Source organism: Furipterus horrens, unplaced genomic scaffold (assembly GCF_987537825.1).
Source record: "Furipterus horrens unplaced genomic scaffold, mFurHor1.1.pri manual_scaffold_10, whole genome shotgun sequence".
Taxonomy (NCBI): domain Eukaryota; kingdom Metazoa; phylum Chordata; class Mammalia; order Chiroptera; family Furipteridae; genus Furipterus; species Furipterus horrens.
In genome coordinates, this window is record NW_028327180.1 from 26,812,426 (window position 1) to 26,830,669 (window position 18,244).

At 38.4% G+C, this 18,244-nt stretch overlaps 1 protein-coding gene across 1 annotated transcript; it reads left to right on the forward strand.

The window, feature by feature from the left end:
* The first annotated feature begins 221 nt into the window (after positions 1-221).
* On the forward strand, positions 222-16,211 carry CTSO (cathepsin O). Its single transcript, XM_090288962.1, has 8 exons — positions 222-560; positions 5,236-5,344; positions 5,939-6,078; positions 8,276-8,443; positions 9,622-9,743; positions 12,975-13,138; positions 13,722-13,814; positions 14,217-16,211. The coding sequence occupies exons 1-8, from the start codon at positions 423-425 to the stop codon at positions 14,249-14,251; spliced, it is 969 nt and encodes a 322-aa protein (XP_090145088.1). The 5' UTR covers positions 222-422; the 3' UTR covers positions 14,252-16,211.
* The last annotated feature ends 2,033 nt before the right edge of the window (positions 16,212-18,244 follow it).

Below are 18,244 nucleotides of genomic sequence, written 5' to 3' on the forward strand. Positions count from 1 at the left end.
CCATTGCAGAAGCAACAACACGATGAAGGTCAAGTTAAATTCAACTACTGCCTGAATCTTTCCATTTGACATAAAAGGAAGAGCAATAAAAGACTTAATTCTGGAAGTTCCGGCTACTCAATAGTTTATATGTTCGTGTTGCTGTATAAGAAAGCTTTTCTCTAATAGATGGGAAACGAAACCGGAAAGCACGTGGTCATGTATGTGCCTGCTGCTTCCCGCCCCCAAAGCAGGGAGAATCTCAACAGCTTGCAGCTAAGCGGATTCCCTGGCCCAGAGCAACGGGGACTAAGGCAGTGACAGTCTATAGGCCCGCACACCCCGCTCCGCTGCTCCTGATCCCCAAACCTCGGGAAGAGGAGGAGCCGAAGAACCAAAAGGAAAGACCCGCGGGCGGTGTCTGCGGCCTCAGCAGCGCGGGCATGGAGCTGCGGGCGCTCGGGAGGCTCTGGCTGCTGTGCTGCTGCTGGTGCTGCGGCGGTGGCCGTGGAGCGCCTCCCGGTGCCACCTTCACCCCGACTGGACAGCGGAGCCGCGAGCGACAGGAGGCCGCCTTCCGGGTACCGAGCGCGCGCCTCCTTGTTTGTTACCTTCTCGCCCTTTCCTGTCCCCAGTCTGGGCTGGGGGAGAGGGGTCACCGAGCCCCGCGACTCCTGGGGATCCCCTTGCCCACAGCTCTGTGATGGGCTAGGGTTTCTGAGCTGAGGTTACACCCCCGAACTTCTCCCTGCGTCCCCCACGTGCCTGGGTCTCGCTCTCTCCTCTGCCTTCGCTAATTCAGATATTTGATTTTCCATTAAAGTTTTGCCGCTCTGGACTTATACGATGCTCCCCAAGTAATCAATGGATATGTGCAAAGTGTTCTCGAATAGAAGAAGCTCCCCCTTTTAGCAGAACCCCATGGAGATTGATTCACACTGCTTCCAAAGCTGTCCCACTTCACAGTTACAGGAACCGGGACTAAGCGGAAGAAACCTGAATTTTTCTTCCACAGGAGGGCGCTGGTCAGTTCCCTCTGGGATCAGAATTTTGTAAAGAGCCTGCATGATTGAGCAAGCTGGTGGTAGAACCTTGCCAGTTGATTTTCCTGTTGTGGGGCTCCTTAGACTCGTGCATGGCCTTAAAAGTTCACCAAGTCAATGACTTGGTGGAGACTGGTTTAGAGAAAGGAAAGGGTTTGATTTCTTTTTCAGTTTATTCTGAAAAGGCTTCATAATTATGTTTAGATTTTACCCCAGCGTTAAAACTCTGGAACAGACCCGTTGGCTAAGTATAAATTAGGTTGGTTAGAGAGCTTTAGTATGAAATATTAATGACAAAACGGCATGTTTTTCCTAGTTTTATAATCGTAAGATAATTTCAGATTCTTTCGCCCTAGATTCCCCCTTCCAGACAGGAATCTGCTAGGTCTTATTTAATTTGTTCAATTAAACACATTCAGTTAAAACAAAAATATGTAAAGGTAATTATTTTTCACCAAATCTGTTTAAAGGGTGTTTTGATTTTATCAGCTCCCGTTTTTCAAATGATTCACTTGTTTTTCAAACTTTTGCACCTTTCAAAATTGCTAATATGTTTCCTGTGTATTCCTCAGGACTTTAGATCTTTTTTTAACTAAATTTTTATTTTTAATTACAGTTGAAAGTCAATGTTATATTAGTTTTAGGTGTACAACATCATGATTAGACGTTTATATAATTTAGAAAATGATCCTCCTGATAAGTCTTGCACCCCTCTGACAGCATACATAGTTATTACAATATTGACTATATTACCTATGCTGTACTTTACTTCCTCATGACTTTTGTAGCTGCAGATGTATGCTTCTTAATCCCTTCTCCTTTTCACCCAGCTTCCCAATCTCCCTTCCATCTCACAACCCACTGTGAAAAAAATTAAAAGCACGTAAGAACTGTGCTGATCTTAGCAGTAGTAAAACCTTTACATCTTTTCTTTCATAAATGATATTAAGGTTCAAGTCCTTCATTTAAACATTTTATATGGCTTTAGGGGTCTTTACTATATAGTTGATCACTGTTACGCTCTATTTCTTATGTTAAGAATATATGCTATTGTAATTGATCCTTTCCTATGTCGATTCTATGACAAGTTGTTAATATGATGAGGAGTCAGAGCTCAATATATAGACTCAGTTTGTGATGATTCTATGAAATCTGCTTTAACAGCAAGAATTGAAGTAGACCAGAAAAGTGACTTGAAAGAATAGTTCACTCCATAAATGAAATACATGATGTTTTAAAATTTAAATGTCAGGTGGACATTTATAATGGTATATTCTACCATTATAACAAATAGGAAATAAATATTTTTGGATATATTGATACCATTATTTTACTATGAAAACAATCTGTAACTTCACTTTCTTCCCTCCACCCCCCTTATTACAGGATCAATGATTGTGAGAACAAATGGGTAGAGGGTCAAGGAGAGCTGTCTGACCTCAGTGAAGCTTTTACCCTAAGTGAAGGAGAGAGTAAAGGAAGGTTGGGGGACATGCCCTAGACTGATGTGTTTTGCTTATGGGTTTAAGACAGAGACACACAGTAGACAGATACATGCATAAACTAATATAGAAGAGATAGAGTTGGAAATGTACCAAATGGTGGTGGTCCCTTGAATATTTTATTTATACTGCACAATTTGATAGTATGAGGAAATTGAGGCATGTTCACACAAAAGACAAGCCTAAGATAAATTACCACAAAAGCTGAGGAATCTGTAAATAATGGTCATATTTTCCCACCAGATAGACCAGCCTCTCTTCCTGAATCATTTCCAGGATTCCATCTCTCACAAAGTGATGTTCATTAAATGAAATAGAGATTATATAAAGCTCAGATAGAATCGGATTTATTTATTCATTACTTACTCATTTCCTTTCTCATGCTTCATTACTTAATGTTGGGAAACACAAAGATGAAGAAGACACACTTTCCAAATTCATAATTGTTTAACTGCATGAGTGTGTATTGGTGACAATTTCCACTTGTATCTAGTGCTTAGTGCTTATTTGCAATTTATTTTTTCACTGTGTTAAACAAACATTTATCTAGTGCTCTCAATGTGCTTAGTGAAGATGAGTTACAAATGGATTAGACATACCTTCCCCAGACTCAAAAATATACCTGAAATCAGATAGTAATTCTAATATAAAACATTTATAAATATGGTCTCATTTTCCTTTTTTTTAGTGTATTTTATTGATTATGTAGTTCCAATTTTTCCCCCTTTGCTCCCCTCTGCCCAGTACACCCCTTCCCTCCAGCAATCCCATCACCCTTAGTTCATGTCCATGGGTCGTGCATATAAGTTCTTTGGCTTCACCCTTTTCTATATTATTCTTACATCCCCCTGTTTATTTGGTACCAACCAATTATGCATCTTAGTCCCTGCACCATTTCCCCGTTTCTCCCTCTCCCCACTCCCAGCTAATAACTCTCCAAATGATCCCATTACCTATGATTCTGTTCCTATTCTGGTTTACTTAGTTGAATTTTGTTTTTCTTTTTTAGATTCAGTTGTTGATAGTTGTGAGTTTGTTGTCATTTTAGTGTTCATAGTTTTGATCTTCTTTTTCTTAAGTAAGTCCCTTTGACATTTCATATAATAATGGCTTGTTGATGATGAGCTCCTTTAACTTCACCTTGTCTGGGAAGCACTTCATCTGCCCTTCCATTCCAAATGATAGCCTTGCTGGATAGAGTAATCCCGGTTGCAGGTTGCCTTTCATTACACTGAATACTGCTTGCCAGTCCCTTCCTACCTGCAAAGTGATTTCTCTGAGAAATCAGCTGATGGTCCTATAGGTACCCCCCTGTAGGCAACTCTCTGCCTCTCTCTTGCTGCCCCCAGGACTCTGTCTTTATCTTTAACCTTTGGTATCTCTATCATGATTCATCCTGGTGTGGTCCCCTCTGGGTCCAGCTCGTCTGGGACCCGCCATGCTTCCTGGACCTGTATGTCCATCTCCTTTGCAAAATTTGGGAAGTTTTCCTCATTTTTTTTCAATTCTTGCTTCCTCATTCTGCACTGGTTAACTGTTTTTCTCTTCCTTATATTCCAAATCATTGATTTGAACCTCAGTTTCCTTCCCTTCACCATTGGTTTTCTGTGGATTTTCCTTTGTTTCACTCAGCATAGCCTTCACTTCTTCTTTTATGTGTTTGCCGTACTCAAGCATATCTGTCAAGCCTGTGAGCATCTTTATCACCAATGTTTTGAATTCTGCATCTGTTAGGTTGTCTGTCTCCTTGTTTGTTAGGTTGGCTATCTCCTCGTCACTCCATTCTCCCACAGGAACCTTGATCCGTTCCCCCTTTTGGGCCATACTTCTCTGTCTCCTCATTCTGACAGGCTCCTGTATTTGCCCCTGCATTCCAGGTAGAACTGTTGCTCCTGTTATGTTGTAAGGGTCAGAGCCTTAGGGATTCATCAGTACAGAGTGACCTGTTTCACCACGTTGTGGCACTGCATGTGGGGGAGGGATCTGAGAGGGAACAATGCTGCCTTCGCAGCACTCACCCCTTTTTCAGGCACCTCTCCCACTTCCGCACCAGACTGGTGCCCCTCTAGCTGCTGCCCTGGCCATCATTCCCATAGTGGGTGGGTCTGCAGATGTTCTAGGACCACGAGGGCCCTTTAAACAAGCAGACTCTGCTGAGAGACTGGCAGTTTCTGCCTCCACCCAACCCCCTCTGGTCTGCACAGTCAGAAGCAATGAGGCTTGATTTTCCCCAGTGCTGGGACCTTGAGCTGTGAGGTCCAGTGAGGAGCTGGGAATGTTCCCCAGGTGTCCCTCCTGACTCTTTAAAACGTGTGACTGCGCTTTCCGCTGCTGCAGCTGCTGCCACCACCACACCGCATCCTCTCCACCCCGGCTCTGCCCCTTCTACCTGTCTGGATGACTATTTCTTCTTTATATCTTTGTTTGCTGGACTTCTGTGTAGTTAGATTTTCTGGAACTTTGGGTTGTTTCTAGTTTTGAGGTAGTTGTATTCCTTCCTGGTTGTGGAGGGAGATGCAGTGTGTCTGTCTATGCCTCCATCTTGGCTGGAAGTCCTGGTCTCATTTTCTTATACAAACCTTTCATTGTGATCTGCTGGAAATAAATGAAGCTCTACTTTCACACATGAAGAATTTCTCCAAATATTTATACACAAATTGCTTTGGAAAGTTAACATAGGTAATATAAATTACCTTTTTTTTTTCTTCTAGGAAAGTCTTAATAGACATCGATATTTGAATTCCTTATTTCCTAGTGAAAATTCCACTGCCATCTATGGAATAAACCAGTTTTCATATTTGTTTCCTGAAGAATTTAAAGGTATGGTGTGGTAGTGCTATTAGTTGATTGGTTTCCTGATTTTAACTTGTTTCCTTAATTTTTGAGGAATTGTTTAATTGTGAACCTAGAAAATTGAGAAATAGTTAACAATTTATTAAATACTAAGTATCAAGTATGTACTAGGTGCTGACAGAAAAATAAATTCATGGCCACTCTTCTAATTATAGCTTAAGAACTAAATATTATACATGTGAGACATTTTCATGGGGCTGTAGGGACAATGAACACCTCATTCCTTCTGTACTGTTTAATGCTGTTTCTATTCAAGTTACCCATGATTCCATGGGTTATGATAAAACAAATGATACCAATTATACTCATTTTTATTATTGACCTGGTTCTTTCAAACAAGTCATTTTATGTGGCAGTTCCAGCTCTATTGTAAGAATTCTTACCTTTTATAACTTCCAGTTGACTGCATTTCATGTTATGGGAAAAGCACAGAAAAATCACAAATGGCAGACTCTACTTGAAAGCTACTGTTTCTGTTTGACAAGTTCCTACACAAAGAACCTTAAGGGGTCCTTCCTATAATCTAATATTGTTGTCTTTTCATTTCGTGTTTCTATTTAGCTATTTATTTAAGAAGCAGAGCTTTCACATTTCCCAGATACTCAACAGAAGTGCCAGAGCCCATCTCCAACATGTCTTTGCCATTAAGATTTGACTGGAGAGACAAGCATGTTGTAACACTAGTGAGAAACCAGAAGGCCGTAAGTTTTAGGGTTTTTTGTGTTGTTTTTTTTTAAAAATCATCTTAGCATGGGAAGCCACCTGTGAGGTCAAGTTCAATCACACTTGAAATGGAACCCATTGTTTATTACCTATTGTAATAATCACACCCCAATCATTTTAAAAAATGGTAGTAAGATGAGACTCTGGTGGAATGGGAGGCAGACATCAAAGCCCAACTTTTGAGATAAACCATCCTTGATGTGTTATCTCACTAATTATCATCGCCACCAGCACACTGGCTCAGAGTGCTTCCCAGTAGCTACGCCACAGTTGCCAAAGCTTCTGTACAGTGGCAGATGGAGGGCTGGAGAAACTAAACTCCTACTAAAAGGGAAACGACATTGAAAAAAGTAACAGGATACCAGATACATTTAGTGACAGTCTAACCGGGCCTCTTGGGTTCTCAGGCCTTATCCCTTGAGCTCCAAAGGAAAACCCTACCCCCTAAAAGATCATACACTTTCCATCTGTGACCCTTAGAAATGCAGTCACTTTTGCTCTCATGTGACATATACATATATTCCTAAAAATCACCACCTGTGCAAAACCGTGCAGAAAAAATGAAAGCGATTATGGGAGAAATGAGGTTTAGAGTACAACATTAAAAAATGTGTTACACTGAGTGACACACTTAAAAAAAGAATGTAGGAAAAGCTTCAGCACAGGGAATGTCAGCTGACCAGGGAAAGTCAATTCCCTAACCATGTGGCTATAGTCTCAATTTATCTGCAGTGGAAATGGTAACAGGTCATTCAACCTCCCCTTTTTAAAATTTTTTTATTACAGTTGGCATACAATATTCTATTGCCTTCAGGTGTACAACATACTGATTAGACATTTGTATAACTTACAAAGTGATGACCCTGATAAATATAGTACCCATCTGAGAGTCTGGCAAATATTCTAGTCCTTGCAGTTTCTCAGTCACCACTGATTTAGGGTGCTCCTTTTTCTTTCCCAGTCCTATATTTATTTTTGTGAATTAAATTTTTATCACTAAATCATGTGCTTTGTTATTGGATTCATAATCAGTGTGAAATAGTCTGACCTCTAACCCTCGAAGGAGTGTCTACATTCTATTAAAGGGGAACTTTTAATTAGGACTCTTTAATTAAAGGAATATACTGCCCTCCTAGAGAAGCCAAAGGCAGCTTCACTAACGCTCACTGTAGATACAGCGTTCAGCAACCTCTATTCACATTTCTCACGGTGAAGGTCCTGCAGTCTATGCAGGTAAATGTTTAACCACGCAGTACGTACTGGGGATCTAGACATAAAAGTCCACTTAAGTCCATAAAGTTGCTCAAAACTTCCCTCCATGAAGGCAACTTGTTCTTTCTTTCTTTGCATAACTCTGCAGCACATGGTCCTATGATTGGGTCAGTTCTACCCAATTCCAAACCCTACTCCCGCCTCTGTCTTTTCCATGGTTCTGCCTTTCTTGTGCATGATTCCATTTGCTCCATCACCCCCCTTTCTTTCAGGACCCACCTTTTATTCTTTTGTTCTAGTTTGTCTCATAAAAACAAGTTAATTGATCCAGAATCAGGAAGATTGCCAGCCAACGTTTGAATGAGGAATGACTAATACGGTTTCCTATCATTAGGACATTTCATGTGCATTTATAGTATGCACATGCTGACATCCTGATAGCTTAAAAAGTAACTCATTCGACCCCCGTGTCTGTCAAATAATGAACAAATGTATACAACATACACCCCCACTTCACTTCCCCACATCACCTCCTTAGTGATGGAGATGGCGGATGGCACAGAAACATTGAGGCAGGAGCAATGGGGGACTGGAGAACAGGGTAGGAATTGGTTTGCTTCTCAGAAACAGACATCACCTGTCGAATGAACTGACTAGCCTTTAAAAGTAACACCAGTCTGTTTTCTCAGTCTCTAAAATTTACTTTTATCTTGCATTATCTAATTTGCAGTAGTGATATACCAATTTACCTTTCATTAATTATTGAATTTTGATACTTACAAGAGAATTTTGGTTTCCTTTTCTTTTTTCAATTTGGAAATCAAAAAGATGAGCGTTTATATTTTTGTAGGCCTCCAGACTCTGCTCACTTGATCTGGTAACTTGTGATATTGAAAAATGTTGGTAAACTTGGTCTGGACAGTGTTTGATAAAAAATGCTATTTTGTTTCTATTTTAAAACAGTGTGGAGGATGCTGGGCCTTCAGCGTGGTTGGCGCAGTGGAATCAGCGTATGCAATAAAAGGGAAGCCTTTGGAAGACCTAAGTGTGCAGCAGGTCATTGATTGTTCATATAATAATTATGGCTGCAATGGAGGGTCTACTCTCAATGCTTTGAAATGGCTTAATAAGGTGACTTTTAAACTTTGTTTCCTCTTTTGCTTATTTAATGTGTGCTCCTAATTCAAACAATTTACTCCCACTTACTTTGAAATTTAGATGACCAAAGCTTGTTCTAATCAGATTTTAAAATTAATTGCTTCTAGGCAAGTCAGCCATTAATATTAAAAGGGGAAAATCTTACCTGAGATCTGTTTTCCCAAAATTATTTATGTTTCTTTCTGAACATTTCTTAGTAGGTAATTTTTTTTTTTTTTGCAGATACATGTCAAATAGTGACCTAGAAAGAAGAAAACTTATGACTATCCATTTCCATAGAATTTCTGAATATTAAGATTGAAAGGGATATTTTAGATCATCTAATTTAGTAACTCTTTATATAGATGAAGATGTGAGATTATACTGCCAAATCAGTGGCTGAGCCAGAATTGCGCCTTAAGGCCCCTACTTCCCGTTGGACATTTTTATCCACTATACCACATTGTCCTTTAGTGTTCTTAGGATACTTTCTGACATTGCCCTAGATCCAGCATCAGTTGTGTGAAACCACCCAATGAGGGTGCTATTATGTTTTCTAAAAGGTTGTCAAACTAGAGTTCCCCAAACTCAAATATCCTTCCCTTAATCACTTGCTGTAGTTGAATCACTGAATGCCAAAAGCTGCTCTATATTATGGGCAACAATGAATTGTGTCCTGTCCCTTAACATTCAGAAAAGGAGGACTGTGTATAGATAACTATAAAATAAGTGACATATGCCTGATGAAAGGCACAGAGATTAGAGGACAGAAAAATGCTTGAATCTAACCACTGCCTGTGCCTTAACCACTGTACTGAGTGAATCTCAAAGAGTTGCTAATATAGAACCAGAAGCCCTGAAGGAAAGTGGGTTACCCTATTATAATATCCAAAGAAAATGACAAGACTTTAATTTTAGATGGATAGAGGTTCCAAGGAAGGAGGATACAGGAAAAACAAGAATAAGGGAGAAAGAAAGATAATGACTAATTGCCTAGGAGGTCCATAACAAACCCCTAAAAATTGAACTTCAGATCTTATTACCCAAAGAATACCCACATGATGAAGGTGTGGCCAAGATGAATTTTATTTTGACACATTGCAGAAAGTTCTGTTTGACTTTTCAAATAACTGCTTGACAGAGAACATTTTGGGTGATTATTTTCTTTTTAGACGCAAGTAAAACTGGTGAGAGATTCAGAATACCCATTTAAAGCACAGAATGGCCTGTGCCATTACTTTTCTGATTCACATTCTGGATTTTCAGTCAAAGGTTATTCTGCACATGACTTCAGGTAAATGTCTTATTCTACTGTGATTTCCTTCCTATTTCTTAATTTATGATCTATTGACTATTCAGAATTAATAACTTGATTGAAGGCTTCACTGCATATTTGTAATTGTTTTCAAACCTACTTTCTACTAGAGAGACTAAATGCCAATCACCATGGAGTGCTAGGGATGTTGTTTCTTAAATATGATCAATGTGTTATTATAATAAAAACATAAAGCTTAAATTAATAAATTAAATCCAGTTAAAGGTAGAATTTATATTAACCACCTTCCTCTTACCAACTCTAGGTGTCATAATTACCATTGGTATTTTTAATCCTCCTGTTGAAATCAATGGAAAATGGCCTTGTATAGAGGCTCCAGCTAATATCAAGCAGTTTACTTACCAGGAATCATTTTTTTGAACATCCTCTATGTTCCATGCGTTTCAAGCCACCAGCTATAAGAAAATCATAAATTGAAACTTCGACATTTGAAACAAGGAGGAATGTATTACTGGAGATAGATTCTGTAGCACGTCCTATATAAGCACAAAGGAAGTGAGAGATAGATAAGAAAAGGCTGAGAAAGAGAATTTGTGTCAGAACTTGAAGGGCAAGTTGAGTGAACAGGTTCAGGGGAGAACAATCATTAAAAAATGCTTTCAAATTATACAAAAAGCTCAATGCTGGTGAGAGAACCATTGTGACCATTCAATGTAGTGCGAAACACGTGATCAGAGCTGATAAAAACAGAGAAAGGCAACCCAAACCTGGCTTTATTGTTTGTTTGTTTGCTTTTTTAATATGAAGGGAGCTTTGCATAGTCTTTTGAAACAGAGAATACAGAGAAATTAAATTAACTTTGGATGGGGTGACTGACTGCCCTCTAAGTTACTGGTACTGAATATAAAAAAAATCTCTTCATCCAAATGGTGTCTACCCATGGGATATGAAGGGAATCAAGGGTGACATTGGACCCTTAAACAAAATGGAGCCTGTCTAAATAAGCATAAGTATGTCAGAGGATTGGCAGATTGTCAACACGGCTCCTGCCCACAACAAGGGCTCTCGGAGAGACTGCAGGAACTGTACACCAGAAAGCCTCAATTCCATAGATGGCAGGCTACGCTGGATCTATAACATGTGCAGTGTCACTGAGTACAGTGGTCAGCATCTCCTTTGAGGGTAAAGATAACACATTTTGTAAAATGAGAACGTATGCCTCTGTAAGCGCTCAGTTTCTTGCAAGTATAAGTGAAGTGTGTGTACAAGAAGGCACAATTTTCAAAGTATCACTAGAAAAAAATTCAGGGAATCCCTTGTCATGGGTAGTGAACTAAGAAAGGCAGGAAGAAACAAAAGACTCAGAGGCATTTGTCTGAGTTGACGAGTAAGAGAGAAAATATTCAAAGGTCACTGGCACTGGGCCCGAAACATGATTTATCCAACCCTTTGATTTAAAAGAAAGAGGTCCCTAAAAAAATCTTTATGTTTACACTGAACATTAAACTCTGATAATACAATGAATGCTAAACTAACTGTGATAGATTGTTCAGGAAGACCTTTCTTTGATTTATTCATTCATTCACTCAAATACTTACTGAACACTGTTTCAAGTTCTAGAGATTCAGCAGTGAACAAAACTGACAAAAACCCTTCCTCAGGACTATAGTTTAGTGATAGAGTCAGACAACAAACAAAGCAAATGAAAATATGTATGGTGTGTTAGATGTAATAGTTTCTAAAGAGGACAAAATGAAACAGTGGGATTATCATATTTGGATTACAGAATGGTTTTTTTTTAATTGAATACAATAAAATATATATTATACACTAAAACCTATGCTGCTCAAAATTAGTTTATTAAATAACTTTGAAATAAGGGAAGGAAACACCTAGAAGATACTGTGTTAGGCATGCTACAACATTTACACTTACAATTTTTTCCTTGTATTGATTCTGTAAGGTAGGTGGAATGATTCCAGAGTATGGCTGGAATTTGAACCAAGTACAGAGAACTTCAAGGCCTATACCCCACCATGATGCCTTTTAAGAATTATATAATTTTGCCTGTCTCAGGGTGATGTTAATGAATACCAATTATTATTACAGTAGCAAAAATTAGAAATGACTGGTCATAGATCCCCAAAAATAGATCTTCAAGTTTAAAGGTAATAAATAAATGTGTAGAGTGAATGTGTAGTTTCTATTTCAGTTATTTCCACTGTTACTCATTCAGCTTTTTTTCCTCGTCTGTGGAGAAGCTATTTTCTTGGTAAGAACTGATGTCTATCTAGTTGGGCATGATGAAGGACTATATACTCTTTCAAGCCACTAATCCACCCAAGTCTTGCTACGTCAATAAACTACCAAATACTGTCTTCATGGCCGGCCTAAAATATCAATAACTTGGTTATAGTGTCCTTCACCCCCAAAGCTGGCCTTTAGAAATGTAAATAATGGTTTACTCACATACTTCCAAGGTCAATGAAGGCCAAATGTTGTGTAACATAAGATTTATCAACAGATGTCCATATGTGAAAGCAATAACTGTGTCTTTTGCAGTCCTCACTATCTAGTAGTGTGGTATCTTAACATTTCTTCTGTCATATAATTTTAATTGCCACTTTGGGGTAACCTTTCCCTATAACTTCTGTATTTGACATTCACTAACATAAATTGATCAGTCTCTTGATTTTCTCATGGTATGGCAGAGATATTTTTATGTATCCAGTCTTTCCACTTTCCTTATTAAAAGAATCTTTATATCAGAGCTCAACACTTCACATGCCAGTTGCAAAACTTCATTCACCATCTTCCTTGAATCTAGACTTAGCCATATGACTGAGTTCTAGCCAATGAGAACCATGCAGATATATGCGAAATGGGTGTGTTACTCCCGAGAAGTCTCAACAGGAATATAGCACCTCTCCTTTCTATTTCCTGCTGGTAAAATATGTGTTAAATGGCTGGAGCCCCTGCAGCCATCTTGGACCATTAATTGACCTTGGGAATGGACACCTCAACTGGGAGAATAATTAAATTAAAGGAGCCCAGGTTCCTGATATCCTGTAGCCCCACTGCAGTCCTGAACTGCCAATATCCCAGACTTCTTTTAGCCTCCATTGTTTAGATCATCTGTAACTACAAACCAAACCCACTTGTATTCATACAAAGATTAAAGAGATTATTTTTATAAAATATACTTACCTGAAAAACTAAACTCTTTAAACATATTTTCTCCTTTGGTAGTGACCAAGAAGACCAAATGGCAAAAGCACTTCTTACCTTTGGTCCTTTGGTAGGGATAGTAGATGCAATGAGCTGGCAAGATTATCTAGGAGGGATAATACAGCATCATTGCTCCAGTGGCGAAGCAAATCATGCAGTGATCATAACTGGGTTTGATAAAACAGGTAAGTGCTGATAAGACTTGATCAATTGCTTTCTAGCCTAGGGTGATTGACAAATGATTGCCATCCTTTAAAAAGTTAAAACTTGCTCTTGTTATGTCTATGACCTCCTAAGGACATTTACAACTTTTCAAAAGACCTCCAGGTATAAATGACCCCATCATGTTTCTCCCTATCAATTTTAGTGGATAATTTGTTAAAGTTATGATAATTATTGATTTAAATAATGTGCATTTTTCATCTGTAGTGTTTAGGATAATTGTTGAGAAAATAGAAGTGCTTATTATTTTATCACATATATCTAAAAATTATTTTTTTCCCATTTTCTAATGCCTTAAAAATGTGTGTGTTTTCATTTTATGCAGGCCCTGTATTAAGTGAAATGAATTCAAATGTATTTTTCCATTAATTGGAGTGCTGACACTAAGTATAGTCCAAATGTACTTAGGTAGCATAAGTTAACTTTCCATTACAGTTTTAATTGTTTTGTCAAAGTTACTATACTGATCAAGAAATAAACTTTAAGTGAACATGTATTCACACAAATAGGGGTTTTTCACGTTTGTTACCATTTTTCATTTTGTAGGAAGCACTCCATATTGGATTGTGCGGAACTCATGGGGAAGTTCATGGGGTGTGGATGGCTATGCCTATGTCAAAATGGGGGGCAATATTTGCGGTGAGTAATGAATTTCTGTTTAAAACTTCAAGCTAAATGTGAAGGAAGATACTTTGAATATATTAAAATTATAAACCTATCTAGTCCACAGTATGCTCCCAATATACTAAATCACTTTTATAGTAATACTTTTCACTGTAACCAGTTGATTAAAAACAGTTCTATAAATTATTTTGCCTCAGTTAATGAGTCATTTTGGGTTATATTGTAGTTTCTTAAGACAAAAATATTAGTTATCTCTTCTAATGTTTGTTTTTTAGGTTGCCATGTTTATACTGTTAAATTATTTTCTTAGTAGATGCTAACTTTTTCTGAACCCATATGAAAATTGTTTTTATTTGCTATGTACAAGACATTTAAAGAGGAAATAGACTCATTCTAACAATTTTCTTTTTTTCTTAGGTATTGCAGATTCTGTTTCTGCCGTATTTGTGTGATATATTGATCGGATCAAGAGACAACCACAAAAATGAAGGTTCATGATGAAATGTAGCTGGTACTTCATTCTCAATATTATTCACCATTAGGTTTTAACACCTACCCACCAAAGGTTCTAGGGTCTAGTAACATTTCAACTAAGTTATAGAATGTTCCCTTCTTCTATGGAGAGATGAGCAACCATAGTTAGTAGGAACAACAACAGCACCATAGCCTGGAAACCAGTTTCCTACTCTGAAGTGAATCTCAGATTAGGAGAAAAGACTTGAGTTCTCTTTATTTTTAAGAGGCCATTACCTGGTTTTCTTTGATATTTTTCTTTTTTTTTTTTTATTTGTTTATTCTTAATGTCATACTTCAGGTAGGATTAAAAAGGTGCTAAGAATTTCTTTTCCTTTGTGGGATATAATCACCACCATAGCTTATGCCTATATGCAAGAATAGCCAACTGAAAATTAGGTGTGCTTCTCACAGTGATACTCTCAGGCCTTTGAGATGCAATGTTATAAGGATTTTGAAATACCAATAGCTTTACCTCAACAACTAGCGCTTACCCCTTGAACTACAGAGAGATCATGTAGTAAGAAACAAGAGGAGAAAAATCACTTTTTACAAGATAAAAATTAAATGACAATAAATTATATGGCAACTGTGTGATAGAGACAAATTATTATTTGGAAATTTTCACATCAATAGGATTCCAACGGACTTCCTATCTTTGTTCCCCCTATATTGAAGGACAATACATTTTTCCATATTTTTCCACTCCCTTTGTCTTACTCTTTACTGTGACACTCCTAAGTTTTCCTGGGTGTTTGACTTCCCTCGCTAAGTCTCTGTCTATTTTTCATTTCTTCTCTACAACTCTATATCTTGCCCCATCTAAGCCACCAATATCAGGTTCTCACCTTCTCTTTCTCCTATTTTTTGTAGGCAATGTGCCTTTCAAAGCCTCATGTCCTTAATCTGGTCTATCAGCCAGAATTGAGTTTCTCAGGCTCTCCACTTTCCCAGTTTTCTGCTTATGTTTCCCAGACTCCCATTCTAACTACGTTTTTGTGTATCTGTTTGGCTTTCGCCTGCTTCCTTGTTCTTCATGCCCATGATCTCTCTCTTGCCTAAGTCATTATGTGTGACCGTGGGACAACAATCTCAGAGCATAAGAACTGATCTTTTGATTGTATGACTGTATTAAATGTTATATAAGAAAATGTAATCAAAGACTACATATGTAAGTATTCTCTAAAATTCATGATTGCTTCTCTTTCTCCTTTTTATTGAATTTATTGGGGTGACACTGATTCACAAAATTCTGCAAGTTTCAGGTGCACAATTCCACAACACATCATCTGTGCACTGTACTGTGTGTTCACCACCATAAGTCAAGTCTCTGTGCTCCCATATCCTCCCCCACCTCTCACCACCCCCCTATTCTCACCAGCAATCACTACACATTTGTCCATCTCCATGAGTGTTCTCTCTCTCTCCCCCACTCTTCCCCCTGCTCAATCCTTCCAGGTTGCTTTCTGATGTAAAATACATTACAACAAATGAAAATTTCAATGTAGCAGCATCCACTAAGAACATTGAAAGCCATTCTATTTTTTCTTTCCCTTTTTGTTTTTATTTATGTATCCCCTTTATTAGAAAATGAACATCAAAAACAAAACACTGTACTACTTAAACTTACACCAACTAAAACCAGTCTCAAAAGAATATGTGTTGACTCGGGTTTAGAAATGTTCCAGCCAAACATTGATAGTTTAATTGATTAATGTTCTAATTATTTAAGTATGTCAAGTGGAACTATGTTTGTGATCATTTACTAATTTCTATATAATATAAATTCTTTTCTAATACTCTTTTATAAATGCTAATTTCTTAAAATTATAAAGTGCTTAATACCTCTCAAATGCTCTGAATTTTGATGATATTTGTAATAAAACAACTTTTATTTGACTTTGAGTTAAGAAGACTATTTCTAGAAGCATATGGCTTACATTTGTAAACATGGTGTTAATGTGATTTACATTCACCCAAGAGTTTGCTAAGTTCCAAATCCACGTACTTAATTTTTGGTTTTCTCCACAGACATCTTAACCTCAATGTCTCAAAACAAACAAACAAATAAACAACTGCTCTACCTCCTAGAGTCTCTATTTTGGTTAGCAGCATCAACATTATATAATCACCTAATTGGTTACATTGAGGGAAATCTTCTTAGATGTTTAATCAGGCCAACTATACGTTGGTAACCAATCACCTAGTCACCTGCCTCCTCTCCATTTTGATGCATGTTCTTTAGTATTTTATCTACGCTATTTATCAGTCTACCCAATAAACTCTGTGTTCCTTAACCCAATGGTTCTCAAAAGTATAGTTCCCAGACCAGAAAACACCTGGGAATTTGTGAAACCCTTTGTTTGAATAAGCCCTCCACGTGATTCTGGTGGATGTCATTATAATCCACCTACTCTCTGTCCCTTGGATTTACATTTCTTAAAGACAACATTATCATGTTATTCCCCTGTTTTAAACCAGGGACTCTCCAACACCTGAAAGATAACATGGCAGCTTTGGTAAACAAGTTCTCCTCAGCTCAACCTCTGCTGTTCTGTGTAGCATATACTGTGATCCAGCCTTCACAGACCTCTTGAAGTTCCCCGCTTGGGGCTAAGACAAAAGTAATGAAATCTCCCCATAATAATTAGGTTTCATAATGAAAACAATCAAGATGTTCCTGGGTGTGATTTCACAAGCATCTCAAAGTGAATCCAAAGTTAGGCAACATTACAGTGACTTTGTGATCCATTTAAGAGTTGTTATTTAAAGTGGATCGTCAGCACTAGAAGCAAGTTTGAATGATGGCAAGGGTAAAAACTGGCATTGCAAATTGTTTTGACTTGTACATTAAGAATTATTGATGTATTCTTTGAAAAAAAACTTTACAACTATAACTGTAACACCAAGAAATATAGAGAATAAATTGAATCAGATTGTTTAGTCTGCTAAAGGAGTAAACCTTGACAAAATAGGACTTATTTCAAGATTCCAAGGCATCTTGGTGACAGAATGTCTACTATCATATTTTTCATCACTTTATGAAAAAAGCACAGATTAATATGTGTCCCCATTGTAAATAGATAAGAACTGTGGCTTAAACTGGTGTTTGCACCAAAGTAGATAGTTAATAGTTAATAAATGGCAGGCCCAGAATTCGCTGATTTAGCCACCCTGCTACTCGTTTGTATTTTTCTAGCCTAACTACCACCAGGCACTATGTACATGTGCACACACACCAACACACACAGCCACAATGGCAAAAGCTATTACATGTGATTTAGAAACAAATTAGACAATATGGTCTTTATAAGATAAAACATGTAATTGAGATGAGTTCAAGTCCAACAAGAACTTGCTACTTGCTCTATATATCGTCGTCGTCGGCAGCCGTCCGTCTCGAGAGACGATGGTGTAGCTTCTTAAGAGTCTATCTGCACCGCCGAGAATGGCTGTGCAGTCCGACTCGGGAGTGACACGGTATCTGTCTCCTCCCGTGTTGAATCGACATCTTGCAATGACGCTGGAGTGTCCTCTCCAGTGAAGCTGAAGCTACAGAGCCTGGGCAGGGTGATATGGAGGGTCTGCTGTTGCCCATGCAGCAGACCCCCCCTCTCTTCGCAGCTGAAGGGTCCAAGGGAAAGACGGAGTCAATACAGCTTGGGTTCAGGTGCGCCGCAGGAGTTGCCGGTGTTGACTACAATGTCAAACCGCCTTAGGGACTCCGGCTCCGGATTTTCTGTCGGGGTTTACTCCCTTAGCCTTTCCCCTGAAGAGGTATGCCGCAAGGCAGCGGAGGTTTTTTGGAATCAGAGTTTTCCTTCTCTGATGTGCCCTGACTGGAAGATCGAACCAGCGACACTTAGCTCGCAGGCCGACGCTCAATCCACTGAGCCAAACCAGCCGATAACAATAAGTAGTTCAATAACCCT